The sequence below is a fragment of the Anopheles coustani genome, chromosome 3 (genome assembly GCF_943734705.1).
Source record: "Anopheles coustani chromosome 3, idAnoCousDA_361_x.2, whole genome shotgun sequence".
Lineage (NCBI taxonomy): Eukaryota > Metazoa > Arthropoda > Insecta > Diptera > Culicidae > Anopheles > Anopheles coustani.
In genome coordinates, this window is record NC_071288.1 from 22,515,829 (window position 1) to 22,533,121 (window position 17,293).

Genomic DNA, 17,293 nt, shown 5'->3' on the forward strand with positions numbered 1-17,293 from the left:
GAATGAAATATTTGTTCCATGATTCCTTTACAAATTTAATTGTTGCAAGAATCTTCCATCTTTCTTTTTTTTAAATCTAATGAACCCCGTGATAAGGTTCGTTAGTAAGGATATTAAATGAAATAACTATTAAGAATTCCCTAAGTATTACGCGATTATAGAACGGAACAAACAATAGCGCTGGAATTATCGACTATTGACAAATAAAAAAATTAGACTTGAAAACGAAATGCAACAAACTTTTAGCATATTTTTGTAATCCGCTGTCGCGTGCTGAGCCTATTTTTATGACGCCAATGCTTCAATTATTGCTTGCCACTGCTAGGTTATTGACACAGCCGGTTTAATTTTGTGAGTCGTCCCAGAACGAACGGCAACGAAACGAAGCGATACTTTGGATGAGCTCGTTTCTATTTTTCATGGCAATAAAGTGTCAAACACTATCGGAAAAGTAAGCACTGTGTTCGGTAATGTTAAGCTAAGTTGGCGGTGATCATCGGTGCGTGCGTGTCGAAAAGATCGAACCGACGACGATGTTCGATCGCGTTGGAGATTTGCTGCTATTGGTGGCGGTGCTACTGGTACTACCACTGCCAACGATCATTGAGGCGGTAGTGCGCAGTGAGTCGGACAATGGGACGGCGCGGCGGTCTGCATGGTTTCCGTTTGCCGTTTCACTGCAGCTAATCGATCGTGGTTTTGAACATTTCTGTGGCGGAACGCATCTGGGCGACGGGTGGATCCTGACGGCGGCACACTGCGTGATTTCGTTGTAAGTAGAGTGTTACGGTTCCTGATGGGTCAAGCTCTGTCTGCTTGACAGTTAAAAAAAAAAGTTACTTCAATAACAAGGTCAAGTAACACATGTGTGGATTAAGCGAAAATGGGTTACTGGGCTCTTTAAAATGTTATATAAGATTGAATTGGGGTAAATAGACCAACTAGGACTTTGTTATTTACCATCCAGCTTAGATGCATTACTTTGTGAAAAAAAAATTGATTACGTTGCTAAAACTCTTGTCAAGATTAAACAAAATGACAATATATTCCATTGATAGTATTGAAGATATCGATTTGGAAGATACAATTGACTTCTTTCACGGATCATCTTGTTCTTTTTGCTCAAGTATAGCGTACTTCCATTTATCTGCCTTAACGTAAAGATGTATTTTTTTAACGAAATATACCGGTGAACTTATTCTATGAATAAAGAGGAAGACTGGGTATACTAACTGATAGAAGCTGGTGATTGATTTGGTTTTAAATATAAAAAAATCAACTTTTACTATTTAAATATCGACTGTGTAGCTATTTTGCGTCTTTTTGAGTTTTAAAATGTTGGTTTTAATGCCTTTGATTATGTTTTTAATATTTTGCGGATCATTAACTGGGAATCCACTATAATTTTTTATTGCTGCGATATTTTCAGCGTCTGAGCATGTAATACAGTAGACATACACGATGTCCAATATATTCGCATACACTATTTTCATCCAGCCGTAGTGGTCTCCTGTAGACCGTAGCTATGTCCTGTAGCAGACCCAGATAGCGAGGAGCGTTTGTCTTTGCAGGTGAAAGCTATGTCTTGTAGCAGTTCCAGAGAAAATGGCAGATTCTGGTTTAGGATAGGTTCCGTGATATTTTTTCCATTAATAGGAAAAAAATCATGTTTCTAAAACCTTACCATGGCTTAGAGAGGGGGTACAGGCCTGAAATGCACATTTTTTTTCATCCAAAAATGATCTTTAAAAATGTAGCTTTCAATGTAAAAAAAACAATTCAAGAAAACGCGACTTAGTGATAAGAAATAACTGATGTTAGAATTTGTATGAAAATATATTGGGCACTCTGAAGATCATCGTATTCAGCCGAATTTACCAGGCTTGGGGCAGTTTTTATTATTGAAACCTTGTACAATTGATACAGAATATGCTCTATTTCTCTCTTGCGGTCGTACCAAATATTTTCCTAGTTTTATTTAATATCGTAGCAGTGTGACCCTTTTGCTTGTATGATTTTTATTATTTTTTTTACGAAAAAGTAACCACTCTCAAATAGTGGCTCAGATCGGAGGTCAGAATTTGAACGACACCACCGTCGTACGGTATCCCATCGTCGAGATGCACATACAGGGCACCTACAACCGGTAAGCACATGTGTACATGGTGTTTGGTGGGTACAATGATACTTAGTTGCCTCGCCTTTTTTCATTCTCAAAGCGTTACCATGGTCGGTGATATTGCGCTTCTTCGGGCGGCCACAAGTAGTGAAAGCAATGGGAATGTCTTACGTCTGCGTCCTAGAACCCACGTGGCGAAACGTTTGTCACTGCCAGCGCCCTCGGATGGAACGGTGGTAAACGGGGAGCAATGCTACATCTTTGGCTACGGTTCGGAATCGTACGAGGGACCCATTAGCACGACGCTCCGGTACGGGACCGTGCTGGCGTTCGGGATCGATAGTTGCATTGGAATGATGGGCGCGGTTGTCGCACCGCCACCCAACTCGGGAATGTTCTGTGCCATTGGGCAGGCCGACGCGTGTAAGGTAGGGTTGTGGCCTGCTTTATGTTGGCTATGTACTTTTATATCGTAATGTTAAAAATAATGGTATCATATTTTCAGGGCGACTCGGGTGGCGGTTACGTTTGCCACAAGCCTCCCTCCAACCAGTTCGTCTTGCGCGGCATCATATCGTACGGCGTCGGGTGTGGTGCGGCCGGTACACCCGGGGTGTACACCGACGTCGCATACTACCTACACCATTACCCGATGAGTTCCATAATGTCAGTTCATTGAAACAAAAAAAAAGCGGAAGCAAGAATTAATCCTAAACTTAAACAAATCGTGTCCGATTCCTAACCTAACTATCATATAACTAAAGTGAATTCCCTGCCTACAACTAGTGTTTGTTTTTCGCTTCCACGTCTTCCGGATCCACTGGGTCAGTCGGTGGTGGTTCGTCTGCGTGGTCCAGCTGTTCCTGCTGCGCATGGTCTTTGAGCGCGGCGTCACGTGTTTCCGGATGAAGCAGCGTTAGGGCACCGGCCAGCAGCACCGAGCAACCACAGATCGTGGTCGGTATCCACCAGGCGAGCCGTCCGAGCAGATCCGTTATGTACGGTGCCGCAATCGAACCGACGTGCGCCATCGTCGAGCAGATACCGAGGGCCGTGTTGCGGATCTCGGTTGGGAATAGTTCGGCCGTGTGCAACGTGACGATCGCGTACACGGCCGTAATGCCGACCCGGCCCAGCATGGCGAGCGTCACCAGGGCAGTCGTGTTGGTCTCCGGAATGGCCAGCACCACCAGCAGGCAGATGCCGGCGTACAGGAAAAAGCAAAACGATGAACTGCGCCGCCCGAAGTACGCCAGCACGATGATCGAGAGGATGTACGCGACGATGTCCACCGAGCCGGTCGTGGCGACGTACACGTTCCGGTTGGCCGCGAAGTTGTCCGCATTGAGCGCTGATGGTAATCAAACGATGGAAGGTAAATAATCTCCTTTTTTTCTAAATATATGCTAAAAAACCTTAAAGTTAATGTAAACCCCTTACCTGTCACGTAATAGCACAGTGACGTAATGCACCAGGTAAAGTGGCATATTAGAGCCCGCCGGCAGAGGACGGGTGTGCCGTACAGTTTCGTAAACTCACTGACCGATTGTTTGAGCTTGGTGCTGAACGGAACGGTCGCCGCCGGTTGAGATTCGGCGTCGACGTCGTGGTTTTTCTCCGCCACAGCCGCACTGTCCAGCAATTCCTTCGGGGCGCTCCGTCCGAACACCATCCGGAAGGCCTTCCGTTCCCGACCCTTGCTCAGCAACCAGCGAGGCGATTCGACCAGGAAGCTGAATTGAAGCGAAAGTGAGACCAAACGTTTAATCAAACAATTCCCAACTATGGCATATCTTTCGGGTTCAATTATAAACTTACTAGAGGTGTATGATGAGCAGGAACGAGGGTACGGTGAGGGCAAGCGATAGATCCCGCCAGGGCTGTATGAGGTAGGCGGCCAGTGCGAGAAACAGCATACCCAAGGGGTAGGAGAAGTTGAACGCGATGCTCATCCACGATCGATGCCGTTTGCCAATGTTTTCGGTGACTGAAAATGGGAACCGAGAACCGATGAGAAACCCTCGAGCCCAACATCTCGTTAGTGTGACTCTTACGCAAAGCGAACGCAGGATAAAACACTCCGGAAGCGGAGGCACCGAGTCCGATGCGACCGAGCAGCAACAGGGCGTACACCGGCGAGAAGGTCGTTAGCAACCCGGCCACGATGTACAGTGTGGCCGCAATCGAGAAGCTCGTCTTGCGTCCATACTTGTCCGAGATGACCCCGAAGCTGGACGCGCCAACAAACTTCCCGATTGATAGGGCCACCTGTACCGTCGAGCGCAGGGCAGTCCGCTCGCACAGCAGATCCCACTCGGGCACGATCGAAACGCCCTCCGGCTGATCGTAGTACATGTGCCACCCGTGGGTGGACGCCGTCGACAGGCAGTCCAGCTCGGTAGGGCGTGGATGCGACTGGGTGTAGCTGAGCGCGTCCCGGTAGTTCAGGTTGCTCAGCTGGTTGTAGTTCCAGGCGAGGATTGTGCAGGTCCCGTTCCGGGCACTACCGCTGCAGGGAAGAAACGGCGGGACAAGTTGGAACGTTCATAAATCCATCGTTCCGGTGGGGAAAGGACGTGAACCGCGCTTTCCGGGACACAGTGTCTTACGGTTTTGGATGGTCTTACGTTGGTGCTGTGATGTTGCGTATTTCCTCGTGACTCCAGCCGGCATGCACGAGAGTTGGCACCATACAGTAGTAGTTGTTTGGCTGCTGGCCAAGAAAAACGTACGACGACACGTGAAAACCATTGAGAATGTTCGGTGTGAGGCAAAGGATGAACAAAACCCTGGGGGAAATATGGAAATGAAAAAATACACAGTCAATCACGTGGCGCCATAAGAGAGTCGAGCGAGAGAAACGTTTCACCTCGTGACCAATTTATTTTAAAAACAGTCATTACATTAGGAGATCTTCTGTTGTGATACGTTTGAAACGGGTAATCAAAACGGACATACTTTGTAAAGCTTCGTGAAGGAAGCAATGGTGACGATGAGCTTAACATCGCTAAACAAAAAAACAATTTGTTCAGGAGCAGGGCAGGTAATGATTTTACAATGTTTATCAAAAAGATCAAATTTTGGTTGCAAAATTAACGGTGCAAACCAGCTCTACAACATTTGTCAATGATGTTTTACAAGCTCAGGTTTTTTATTGTAATTTTTCATTTATAATCGTGAAATTACCACATTTTTGCGTTTATAACACTAGCTTTTGCAACAACTATTACTGCGTGAAAAGCACGATTAAGATTGTAGAATTAACTTGCATTGTTTAAAAATCAAATTAATTGATTAATTCAATATCAACGCCAATCACCTTTATCTATTGGCTATTGGCTTAAAACAACTTCATTTTAGGTACTCCTCAGGTCACACATTTGGCGAGTCTTGGTTTGAGTGAGGGTTAATTGCAGTCAGATAGAATTTAAATTGTTCTAGTAATAAAAATGCGACCCATAAGGATATCTCTTTCATAACAGACGGAAGATAACGAAGACGGATTAAAACAAACCAGTAGATAGGTATGATAATCTTTAACAAACCATATCAGTTTCGAATGATAAACATGCTTAGTGCACCGTCGTATATCTCGTTATCTTTGCTTCTCATTGCATTCTCATGAATAATAAAACCGATAAATATTTACAGTCTGCAGCTTGAAACCGAATGTTGTCTACACATTTTATGTTTCTCTTTGATTGTATTTAGTTTTTGCACTCTCTTTGGAAGCCTCTTTGACATAGTTTAATTTATTCTACACCGTGTCAGATTAAATTGCCCCTGAGGTTTCTGTGCATGTATACAGTGTATATCCACGCTATATCCCCCCGCGTGCGTGATGTCGATAAACCTGATCAACCTTGGCAAAATCCGCTAAAAGGCCGACTTCTCACGTGCCCTTGTTGGACAAATGATGGCAAGTTTTTACGGAGACACGTTGCGTACATAACCGTGGGATGTTTTTAATTTTTTTATCATTAGCTGACCTAGTCAATGCTGACCAAACGTGTGGTGTAAACGGAATGCAAATAGTATGTATGCAAATAATATTTTAATCTTCCGAACCCGACAATTCATTATCAGACTGAGGCCACGGTGTTTCAGTCCATTGTTTTGGACGTTATATTGACGGAAATCGTGCCGCCGAATTCCGTCGACTCACGGGTCATTATCGCTTACGGTGCATCCGATCCACTCCCGGCAACGTTTCTTCTTCGCTTCGGTGATAAGAATACGGCAGCCTCCACTGCCTTAAGCGGGCCAATCAAGCGTACGTACTGCTGCGGTCTATCATCGCAAAATCCTGGCCGCTGTCAATCGTTCAATTACCGTACGTTTCCTTTCTTTTCGGTTCCATCGTTTTATGTGCCCCTCCCGATAAGGCGTACCATAAAAGGTCGTTGGGTTCCGTTGTCGCGGTAAGACCGCGCGACTGATAGTGTTGTTGGGCTTGGTAGAAGATTTGCACTTTACCGCCAACCTCGACTACCTCTCGCCGCTGATGTATAGACAGTGGCAAAGGTAATCGCAAGGGGTACTACTCAGATTCAATCTTCTTCCGCCCAATCGATCGACCAGTGGGCACGCTCCAGATACGTTTTACGGCTCCTCCCGACACACCGATAAGCACGGCACGATGAGCTCCGTTTCGAAGAGGGGTAGGGTTCCTTGGTACGAAGCACCCGAAGGGAACCCGCACGATAGTGTGCCCAAGAAGGCAAAGGTCAGTTGTTAAACTTGCTGGCATTGAATGTTTACGTTTTAGTCGCATTTTCTTTGCACTCGCCGTCGCGCAAGGTGTCCCACCTCTTGCACCTCGAAAAGGTAAGCCCTAGCCGTTTGGAGCGAACTGTCCTACAGCGCCACCATTTATTTCATTAGTTCGAGACCGTAATTGGCAAACGTTAGGAACGTTCAGGAATTTTGTAACCTGGCACGACCGGGGTCTTTCCGGGAGTATTTCGTGTTGTATCCCAGCACATTGCCTATCAACCGCGGTTTTTTCTTGTTGGCATGAAACACCGCTGTGGATTCTTGAAGGTAATGCCTTTAAGGAGGGTCAAGTTTCCAAAAAGGTTCTTCCAAGTACAAACTACCTGCAAAAGAAAATCGTAAGTAAATTCACAACTACATTTTTTAACTATTTTTTCCAATTTCGATAAATCTTTGTTACAATAGATACCTGTTCAAAAAGATGAACGATTTTAGGTTAACTGCATGTGTCTACTGCATTAACGTTTTAACAGCTGACATCGAAGGGATCATGTTGCCATGACTACCGAACGAGCCACGCATCGATTAAATATACAGCCCACTGTAATCAACACATTTTTCCTTCTCAATCAGATAACCGTAATTCAGTGGGACTGAAGAGGGAATGCAACACTATCACTTTCTAGTTTATCAAGCCCACTTCATCGTTCAGCTTGCTTCTCGCCATACTCAGGCCCAATGTTCACTGAACTTCGTTGAACCAATCCGGGTCGCTTGACGAAAGGAGAATGAACGAAGTGAAAGAAAATAGAAAGTAAATGTAGAACCATTCTCACCGGTGACAACAAACGCCGGGAGAAACAGCGCACAACTTTCACATTCCTCAGGCCATCTCGTGGCTTTGCTCGAAGCACGTGCGCTTCGCTTTCCCCTAGAACGTGTTTGCCGACATATCCGGTGTTGCTTTTTTTTTTATCGAAATGGCATTTTTTCGACACACGCTCTTCTCTGTTAGTGGTTTGACCTCGGTTGGTGTGTAAGTATGCGATTTTAATTTCCTCATCAGCTCACGTTGTGGGCGGGAAAATTGGACTAATGCCTCAGTGCCTCCCGCAGGAAGTGCAGCTCTCCGCGGGTGATGCGAGCGTGGCAAGCGGAAAACTGACCATGACAAGTAAAAGAAAACAACCCGTTTCAATGTCTCACACCGGACGGGAAACCATATGTGAACGTTATCTTTGCATGGGATTTATTTTTATCCTTCCTCATGACCAGCCGTATTTTGCAACCGTAAAGTCGTTCGCGGTGGGAATGGCACGATTTCGTTTCTTTTCTCTTCCGTAGCGCATGTGGAAAAGATGGGTCAATGTTTCGCAAGAACAAAAAAGCGGACGCGCCAACCGTTGCTGGCGGGCGCGGCCAGAGTTGTGTTTATTTCTCCGGTTTAATTTTAGCATCCTCTGCGCGCGCGCATGCTACCACGACTTACCACAGCCAGAGTCCACGGTCACCCTTTTTCTCCAGCCCATCGAGGATGGTTTGCTTCAGGTCACCGTTCGATTCGACGGTCAGCTTGGCCGTACCGTTTTTAAGCTGACAGACGGATTCGTCCTGGTTGGGCTGCAGCTGCTTTCCATCTGCCTTGCGCGCTTCCTCACCGACATCGCTTTCATGATCTTGCTCCTGACCCATGGCAACGAACGGTTACTTTGTTTCGTGATTTGATCAACACCGCACACCGCACTGCACCACCGAGCACGTTTTCACGAAGCACTTTCGGTTTGAAATTTAAACTACGATCGTGTGTTGTATACACTCACACCGGTGCGTAGTGGTTACAGTTCGGTTCTGTTTCAATCCCTAGCCATACTCGATCAGATCCACACCAATCCGTGCAGCTGGCAATGCCCGCAAAAGGCACCTTTTAAGTTCCTGTAAGCTGCGCTCTGTGTTCCCGCTTTCTTCGCACACAGCACAGCTCAATGTGACTTGATTCCGCGACCAACGGTCAAGAACTGAGCGCTGATGCTCTCCGGCACCAGATACGGCGTTACCGTTTGCCCGCTCTCCGCGATTAGAGGCCGGGAACCTCGTGGTTGATGCGCGTTGAGTAGTGGCGCGTTCTTCAATCGTACACACCACCATGTGGTGGCCCGTGTAGCGTTTATCAGGCGAAGAAGAAGAAACTGCGACCGAACGCAGTGGTGGACAAAACAAAGCGGAAATGCTAGCCCGCGGTGAAGATGGGATGATGTCGTTTGCTGTAAAATAAATGCGCTGCATAAACTGGAGGCCCTTCATACGCGCTCGAGTGCATGATGAATTTTCGTGGGCACGTTAGCATTCGACCGCGTTACTTTGAAATCGAGTGCTTCCGGTCCCGTAGATGCGATGCGAGCGTAATTTGTGAAAAACCGTGTCCTTTGTGCACCAATCAACAAGGGCCACTGGAGCGTCAATTGTTGCCTTCTGGAAGACCCGAAATTATCATTGATTGTACCTTTTGTCGTTCTATTCGGTCCGACCCTGGCTTAGTCGTTGGTCGCGTAAGGGAAGAAATTAATCTTCGGCACTGGAACGGCCAAACTGATTCCTCCCTGGAATATGGTTGTATAGAAACGTGATATGGATGTTTACGAACGCTGTTATTTTACAAAGATGTTTAACAGGTCAACAATTTTATTTTACGATTTTCTCTTAGGCAACCTCTTGGAAAACAATTCATTTTCGACTTCATCATCATTTTCGCTCTCGTCATCCTCGTAAAGGATGCGTTTAAGGTTCACCGTACGCCCGCGTATTGGAGTTTTCATGACAAATGTTCCCTTTTTATGCGGTTCCGCGGTGGGAGTGGCACTAAGTGATGGCTGGGATGGATTTTGCGGCTTCAATTCTCTTCCAACGTTCGTATCTGAATAAATGGGCAATGTTGAAAGCACGGTCGATGGAAGGTTTACTTGAGTATTGGCACTATTTCCACCTGGACGAGCAGCATCCATTACCCTGTTAGGAGAATCCTCTTGACAGTCTTTTCCTTCTGAACCTGCGTCGATCGTTATCCGGCAATCTTGTGATGATCCCAAGAGAGATGGCGAAGAGGTTGGCGTTGTAACATCCTTCTCGTTAACGAACGAAGCTTCCACCCGATCTAGTTCGTCCAAATCGAACACATCTTCATCTTCCTCGTCGAAAAAGGAATCTACGGTTGCTATGGCATCTTTTGGTTGACTGCAAGTCGGCTGTGATGCCACGTTTTGGGTGAACGTTGGCTGCGATTTTATCGCATCGGCAGCATCATTGCTTTCACTGGATGTCGGGGGAAGGAAATTTAGCATCCGTTGAATACAGATCAAAAACTCTCGTCCAAATTTCTGCAGCTTCGCATCGGAAAATCCGTCCAGTTGGGCCTCCTTCATCTCCTTCAGGTTGAGCGGCTTACGGGTTGCCATTTGACGCAAGGCGGCATTCGAGGCTATCATGTACGGCATACACTCGAATGTGGTCGCAAGTTCGGAGCGTTTTTTCAGCAGGCACTTAACAAGTTCTTGCGTGAGATCTTGGAGTCCTGCGCCCTTGGAGGGTAACTGGCCTCGTAAAGCGGATGACTGTGGTTCCGTTGGGTCGTACAGTGAAGCTGGTTTGACGACCGTCATCATTTTGAACATTTCCGCGGTCGGTTTCAGCATTAGCTTACGATCGGGCCCACCGGAGTTAAGCCATCGACGCCCTACAGGGGTGAGTTGCACCTTGTAAATCGTGGCAAATTTGTTTATTATATTTGGAATTTTCACCTTGCACAGGTAACCCTCCCGCTCGAGCAATCCTCCAAGGCATTTCCACCACGTTTCATCCTTCGCCTTGCCTTTCCCGTACAGCGGGTGTCGTAAGAGACGGTCGCCCAATTTCTTGTTTTTGGATCCCCGTAGTAGCAGAATCGGTAGAGAAAGGCCTGTTCCACCACCCAACAGTTCGATCGCCTGCATAAGCTGAACGGTGTCCACCGCAAAGTCGTACCGACCGTCGGCATCGATGCCCTCGTATCGCTCGCAGTCCTTCGCAACCCCGCCACGCGTACAATTATCACAGCATTTCCTCCCCATCTCCACCTTTGTTTCCTCCTGTTTGCCCATCTGGGAAAGAGTGCCCTCAAAGTATCGCAGTATGAACTTCCGCCGGCAGTCTCTGGTGTCGAGATACTCGTTCATCGTGCGCGACAGCTGCTCGAGATTAGTTTTAACCGATCCTTCACTCTGGGAGCGAAGAAATTCATGCGTCTTGAAGTCGGCCCGGTTCCAGAACATGATGCAGCGGGACGGTTGCCCATCGCGCCCCGCCCGTCCCGCCTCCTGGTAGTAGCTTTCGAGATCTTTCGACACACCGTAGTGGATGACCAACCGCACGTCCGGTTTGTCGATGCCCATTCCGAAGGCAATCGTGGCCACGATGATCTGCACTCTGTCGCTCACGAACTGCTCGTGCACCGTTCGGCGCTGCTTTATCGAAAGTCCTGCGTGGTACGCATCGCAGACGAATCCTTTGCTTCGTAGCAGTTCCACTATCTCTTCCGTTTGCTTACGTGTGATGCAGTAAATAATTACGCTACCGGGACGGTTTTTGGACAGCAGTGGCTTGATATCCTCCAGCGGACCTTGCGGTCCCTTAGATCGCACGATGAACTCCAAGTTGGGTCGATCGAAACCGGTGCAGAGTATTTGTGGATTGTTCAGCTTCAAACTACGCACAATGTCGTCCCTTACCTTCAGTGTGGCGGTTGCGGTAACGGCCAGTATTGGCACATTCGGGCAGAGCTCCCTGATGACGCCCAAGCCTCGATAAGCCGGCCGGAAGTCGTGACCCCATTTGCTCAAACAGTGCGCCTCATCGATGGCAATCAGGATAAGCTGGTCCCGCACGGACGCCAGCAACTTTTGGCCACTCTCACCGGTAATGTACTCCGGGGTGAGATACACGACACGGAACTTTCCCGCCTCGATGGCCGCCAGCTGATTGGTGCGTTGTGCAGATCCAAGCAGGCAGGCTGGAATGTTGCAAACGTTCAGGGATAGCACTTGGTCTTCCATTAAACTGATGAGTGGGGAAACGACGAACGTGAGGCGGTCCAGAAAGACGGACGGATATTGGTAGGTAAGCGATTTACCGTAACCGGTCGCCATGATGACGCAGTTGTCCCGCTGCTGATGGATGATCGAGTGAATGATGCGCCATTGCATCGGACGAAAGGACGAGTGTCCGAATCGGTTGGACAATACTTCTAGGTGTTCCGGGCCGGGATCTGCGAACATTTCGTGTAATAGAGTTCTGTTTATAACAGATCTGCAGAAAACATGATCCGAAACGACTGTGATTGTTTTGATATACTGAGAAACCCCGCGTTTGCAGCCGTCAAATCTAAAAGTCAAGTTTGTAAACAACAGGAAGTGTTGCCAGTATGTTAGATTTGTATTTTTCGATCTTTTTGTTTTATTTTTATTGTTTGACATACGCGCGATATTTGTGTTATTTACAGATTATAAGTTTCATCTGCACCCAAATAATGGAATTAATTTGTGAACAAATTTGTACGATTATTCTTTACAACTTTCGACCAGGATTAACACAGCAGCAGTGCATGAATGAGCTGAAATCAGCTTTTGGCGATGAAGCTCCATCACAGACCAGTGTGCTTTCAAGCGTGGTCGGAATTTCGTCCAAGACAAATTTCGAGATCAGTTGTTTCGTGTCGTCCAAAATCAGTTGTTGTTCCGAAAAACATTGATGCTGTGTGCGAACTGACATTGCAAGATCCCAAAGTGACCTATCGTATGATAAAGGCAACCTTTGGTATTAGTACAATATTGCATAAACATAATATTTGTTTTCGTTCTCTAATCCCAAAACATAAAAGGCAACCCTCGCATGATTACGTCTGTATTTGTTTATTGATTTTCTTTATATTAATGTAAATAAAATGATTCAAAATCTTTATCAGTTACACGCGTTGCCATTTGCCTGTACTAGCATTATCACAAACGCTTGTTTTGCGTTCTGCTCCCGTTACTAGCTATTGCTAAACTTTCGTACAACGTGTATGTTTATCGCAAGAAACATTGCAACACATATTTTTCATCTATCTCTCACGACGGTCTGCAACAGTCTGCCAATCTCTCTCGATCTTCTTCATTTTCACTTTCGTTCGATTGATGTTTTGAATATTTGTCCCTCTTGCCCAATGATGCCGATTCGCATGCTGCATCGTAGCTTAGTGTGCATCACCAGCCACTTCAGCAAAGCGAGGCGGCACCCGACGACCGTTGGTGTTACTAGCGACTGCCTTCTTATCGGGATCTGCAGCCATGTAATCTTCCACGGTAACGTAGTGGGGCCCTCCGTAAAAGTCAAGTACGGCAATTTGCACAATGTCAAGCTTGCACAGGAAAAAGTTGTGCCCATCGGCTAAGCGGAGAAGATAAAATTATATGAAAAGAGATTAGCAAAAGGTTGATAACATTTGTGTCATCTTAGGCTTACTTTCGATCCACTTTTTCGCAGCCGGATGACGACTGAACATAGCGGACGAGCCAAATTGATACTCGGGCGATGTTTCGTTGATTTTCACCACAGTGCCTGAGATCATTATGCGTGCACACGTTGGTTCCATGGGGTCGATGCCATTCTTTGTGCAGTACAAATCTTGGTCCATCGAGAGCAACACAGTCAGGCGGTTATCCTTGGCCAGATCTTGAGCCGTGTAGTCGAGCATGGTCAAATAGAAGTACAACACACCGGTGGATTTTTCTCCACGGGCACTATCCGCCACCGAGATGATGTTGACCATGGGGAAGCCCTTAACAGCGGCCACCGTAGATAACGAGCCCATAGAAACCCATTCTGGATAGATGAAGATGAAGTGTACATTAGTTGCTAAATAATTCATTATCTAGGAACAGGTGAGACGTACCGGCCTTATGTACGAGGTAACGAGCCATCTTGGCGTACTCCTTGTAATTTGGTGGTGTATCGTTAGTCGTTTCGAAGGTTTCCATCAATCCCCAGGACCGTATATTGTTCCAGCATGCGTACGTGGTCAGCAACGATAGAGCGAGTAGAATGTAAATTACAACCCATCGTCTTGAGCTATCAGCAACTGGTGGCCTCGTCTCAGGTTCAATGACCTTTTTGTACGAAACCGTCGGAATCGTCATTTTGGTGGCGTGGTGCTGGACTAAACAAAAATAGGATAAAACGCAATACCAATATTTCAGTTAAAACGCCCCTTTGTACAAGTAAATGCGTCGATCGCGTAGTAGGCGAAATCTTGTAGGCCTCTTTGTTTCGATGCGTCAACACATGACTCAAGCGTTTGCGAGTGATAAAACTGCACAGCAAGATCGCGGAGGGTAAGCGTACACTGATGATCACCATACACGATCGCCAAGGGCAAAACTGGTTTTTCCTTTGTTTGATTTTGCGAACCAAATTCGAGACACCTTTGATAATGGTTCATCTGATGTGTCGCGAAAAAACTTACCCTCAACTTACTGGACACTGGAATTTCTCCTGTATTTATATTCTTTACGACGGGAGCAAGAGTCGCCGATGAAATGGTGCAGTTTGTGTTCGCTGCAGCTTGTTTTGAACAAATTGGTCCGCAAACTGATCTTGACGTATAACATACGACCAAGGTTCTTTCAAAAAAGCTTCAAAACCTTCACACATTTGAAGTGATGGCTGAAAAAGCCGTTTCGTAAATAACTTTTAAGTTCCTGGACTAATTTGAGCAATTAATCCCACAAACGATAGTTCTTTTAAAAGCCTACAACATTTTTGAGAAATATTTTCCCGCTGTAGCTAGTTTAATAAGGATAAATTAACAGGCTAAAAAAGTATATAGTAACCTTGGTTGGAGTTTTTAGCTTGAATCTGATAACTTTTTAGTCTTCGGAGCATTTTTAAAAGTTTATCTCTCATATAAATAACAATACCAAAACTCGAACTCAAACAAAATCCTTTTATGAAAAAATTTCTATTCATTTGTTCCAATTTTCTTTGTCTCAAACCGGTTCGCAATTGAATGCAATATTGCATCGAACTAACTTGAACTGGTGTAGCGTTTTCTTTTGAATGTTAACAGATTTTTTTTTACGTTTTGTTTTTTTTCAACCAAGGAATCATGTCGATTTTCTCTAAAATTTCTGTAAAAACTGTGCTAGCATGTTTGTACTTGCTGTAAAAACTGTACTAGCATGTTTGTAAAGCCAAATTTGTCAATCAGCGTAGACAATCCTTAACGCTTGATAGTAAATCTAGTAATAACACCTTCCATAAAAATGCACTCCAACGCACATTTATTTACTAAAGCCATATTAAACATCTGATTACTCATGTATTCTAAAATGCAATTCAAACGCATGCAATCTATCGAAAACGGTTTGGCAATAATGAGAAATCGGAAATGTATTTGAACGAATGTGGACATTGTATCTCGATGCCAGCGGACTGGTATTGTTTCAGGCACCCCGTCCATATTTCCCGCACGATCAGAAGCAGCCCGCAGTTCAATTGAGACCGGTAACGAGACCGGATGTCCGCTTAGGTTACGTTACATTCTTTCCCGTTCTGTCCTGGCGGTCGCGCCCAACGATGCAATGCCGAGTGCAACCTGCACACGTGTGGGCTGATGTAAGAATGTCCTTTTAGCAATGTCCATTTTGTTTACTTTCGCCTCCGTCTCAATCCCCTTCCACCCGTTGCTGGGCGATTGAAAAACTGAAGCAAAAATTGGAAAATACCCTACGTGTCCGTGGTTTCACACACTGGGGCACCGTTGTGCAGTTCCCGTGTAATCCACCACTTCCGGAATAATCATTCCCTTTTTGGGGAAGGTGAAGCCGGCCTCCTCCCGGGATGATAGCACTGATGATGATCGCAATTCGCAGCCGAACGCTGCTGACTCAGAATCGGCGAACCAGAGGGGGGGTTTTTCAATTTTCAATTTGTTTGAGTGCGCTGCAGTTCGGTGTAGCTATGCGGCGGCATGGAACGGATCGGTCGGTCGGTCGGTCGCCATGCCGTGAGCCCGAAGTTTTGGCCATAATTGGGAAATAAAACTTTAGTTTTCCAATCGATTGAAACTGGAAAATGGTCAACGGAAGTACCGCGTTGTCATACGCCACACCAGCGCGACCGTTGGGGAATGTGGGACATTTTTACTACTTTTTACATTGTTACACGGCAATTTGTTGTGTTACTGCCAGTATCCGTCGATTCAATTCTCTGCCAAACAATCGGTTTGCCATATGTACATGCACATTAAGTCAGTTTTGTTTTCATCATTTCAAATAGTGTCGAATATTATATTTTTGTAACCATTTTAAAAAGTATTAAACACTTCTCAAAATAGATATGTAATTTTGACTATAGTTTATTTTAATTCTTTTAACAAATTTTCAAAATTAATTTGTTTCATAAGACGTATTATTTCCATCTTACTGGGAAATCTGTTGAATGATTTGGTGGTAAATATTTATTGTTTTGAAGACTATAAATCCTAGAAACAAATTCTTGTTTCTGTTCTCATTAGATTTTATAATAATTCAATCACCTCAAACGGTCCACACTGTCAATTTCTTCCGATGAGTCAATGAATGTTATATTATGGTTTGAAAATTTATTTAATCTTAAAATTAATTAATAATGAATCTTAACCCCAAATGAAAACAAAAACCCTACGAGCTCTGTATGGTCCTGGGAAGGTAGGTCGGTTTCCAGGACATGGGATTAAGAAAAGAGTTTTATAGAAAAAAAAACCTTTCGAAACAGCATCAGCCCTTGGATATGCAAGCATTGCAAGAAACATCACCTCGTACCAGCAACACGGCAGAGGTCGGTCATAAATTGTTTCAAATCCATTGGAAAGAAGGAGAATCCCAACCTAGTGTACCCATTTTTCCCCAACCGAAGGCCATAATGGACAACCGGGACTGCGATCCCGAGTACCGGAAGTGCAGGCAGCGAAGCGAACGGCCATCCCATTGTGCAGCGAAAGATAGAGTGAAGGTAATTATGCATAAATTTTTAGCATATTTCATCGTCACCCAGACACCGGGCACACCTTGCGCGAGTTCCTGCGGGTGTCCCGTTGTCGTTGGCGCCGCGAAGCGCTCGAAAAGTCGATCGACCCCATTCCAGTGGTACGGTTCGGTCGAGTTTTCCCACCCCTCCCCCCCTGGTACGAAGGGAAACAAATTTGTGCACCTCCCTCGCGTCCCCCATACGTTGCAGTGATGCCATTTTGCAGCCTCTTTTGTTGTGTGCGCTTTCGCGAGATGGGCTTTCCGTGCCCGAAACGGACCGACGGGATTATAAGTTTTCGCTGCATTCGCGTTGAGGGTCGTGTCGTGAAAATGTGAACCACTGGATCCTTCCGTTGGGGAAGGCTCTGGCCGGCTTCTCTAGGTA

At 45.8% G+C, this 17,293-nt stretch overlaps 4 protein-coding genes across 4 annotated transcripts; 1 reads left to right on the plus strand and 3 right to left on the minus strand.

The window, feature by feature from the left end:
• Nucleotides 1-530: 530 nt before the first annotated feature.
• On the plus strand, nucleotides 531-2,886 carry LOC131261269 (transmembrane protease serine 9-like). Its single transcript, XM_058263258.1, has 5 exons — nucleotides 531-772; nucleotides 1,215-1,223; nucleotides 2,042-2,146; nucleotides 2,220-2,547; nucleotides 2,625-2,886. The coding sequence occupies exons 1-5, from the start codon at nucleotides 534-536 to the stop codon at nucleotides 2,796-2,798; spliced, it is 855 nt and encodes a 284-aa protein (XP_058119241.1). The 5' UTR covers nucleotides 531-533; the 3' UTR covers nucleotides 2,799-2,886.
• Nucleotides 2,887-2,901: 15 nt separating this feature from the next.
• LOC131272662 (organic cation transporter protein) lies at nucleotides 2,902-8,527 on the minus strand. The gene is made up of 6 exons (XM_058274488.1): nucleotides 8,325-8,527; nucleotides 4,747-4,908; nucleotides 4,174-4,628; nucleotides 3,938-4,106; nucleotides 3,560-3,852; nucleotides 2,902-3,470 (listed from the first exon to the last, which is right to left on the minus strand). Exons 1-6 carry the CDS (start codon nucleotides 8,525-8,527, stop codon nucleotides 2,902-2,904), a joined length of 1,851 nt encoding a protein of 616 aa, XP_058130471.1.
• Nucleotides 8,528-9,489: 962 nt separating this feature from the next.
• Nucleotides 9,490-12,180, minus strand: LOC131271392 (bifunctional 3'-5' exonuclease/ATP-dependent helicase WRN-like). Its single transcript, XM_058272806.1, has one exon. The coding sequence runs from the start codon at nucleotides 12,136-12,138 to the stop codon at nucleotides 9,520-9,522; it is 2,619 nt and encodes an 872-aa protein (XP_058128789.1). The 5' UTR covers nucleotides 12,139-12,180; the 3' UTR covers nucleotides 9,490-9,519.
• Nucleotides 12,181-12,761: 581 nt separating this feature from the next.
• LOC131272230 (protein CREG1) lies at nucleotides 12,762-14,484 on the minus strand. Its single transcript, XM_058273895.1, has 4 exons — nucleotides 14,364-14,484; nucleotides 13,794-14,057; nucleotides 13,364-13,723; nucleotides 12,762-13,288 (listed from the first exon to the last, which is right to left on the minus strand). The coding sequence occupies exons 2-4, from the start codon at nucleotides 14,035-14,037 to the stop codon at nucleotides 13,095-13,097; spliced, it is 798 nt and encodes a 265-aa protein (XP_058129878.1). The 5' UTR covers nucleotides 14,038-14,057; nucleotides 14,364-14,484; the 3' UTR covers nucleotides 12,762-13,094.
• Between the last annotated feature and the right edge of the window lie 2,809 nt (nucleotides 14,485-17,293).

Bases quoted from the DNA above. Each gene is read 5' to 3' on its own strand.
- LOC131271392 (XM_058272806.1), bottom strand. From the start codon at position 12,138: ATGTTCGCAGATCCCGGCCCGGAACACCTAGAAGTATTGTCCAACCGA.
- LOC131272230 (XM_058273895.1), bottom strand. From the start codon at position 14,037: ATGACGATTCCGACGGTTTCGTACAAAAAGGTCATTGAACCTGAGACG. The intron at 13,724-13,793 runs GTACGTCTCACC...TCATCTATCCAG, and splicing joins TTACCTCGTACATAAGGCCG to AATGGGTTTCTATGGGCTCG. The intron at 13,289-13,363 runs GTAAGCCTAAGA...TTCTCCGCTTAG, and splicing joins TGCGAAAAAGTGGATCGAAA to CCGATGGGCACAACTTTTTC.
- LOC131261269 (XM_058263258.1), top strand. From the start codon at position 534: ATGTTCGATCGCGTTGGAGATTTGCTGCTATTGGTGGCGGTGCTACTG. The intron at 2,147-2,219 runs GTAAGCACATGT...TCATTCTCAAAG, and splicing joins ATACAGGGCACCTACAACCG to CGTTACCATGGTCGGTGATA. The intron at 2,548-2,624 runs GTAGGGTTGTGG...TCATATTTTCAG, and splicing joins GGCAGGCCGACGCGTGTAAG to GGCGACTCGGGTGGCGGTTA.
- LOC131272662 (XM_058274488.1), bottom strand. From the start codon at position 8,527: ATGGGTCAGGAGCAAGATCATGAAAGCGATGTCGGTGAGGAAGCGCGC. The intron at 4,629-4,746 runs GTAAGACCATCC...TCTTCCCTGCAG, and splicing joins CGCAACATCACAGCACCAAC to CGGTAGTGCCCGGAACGGGA. The intron at 3,853-3,937 runs GTAAGTTTATAA...GCTTCAATTCAG, and splicing joins CTGCTCATCATACACCTCTA to CTTCCTGGTCGAATCGCCTC.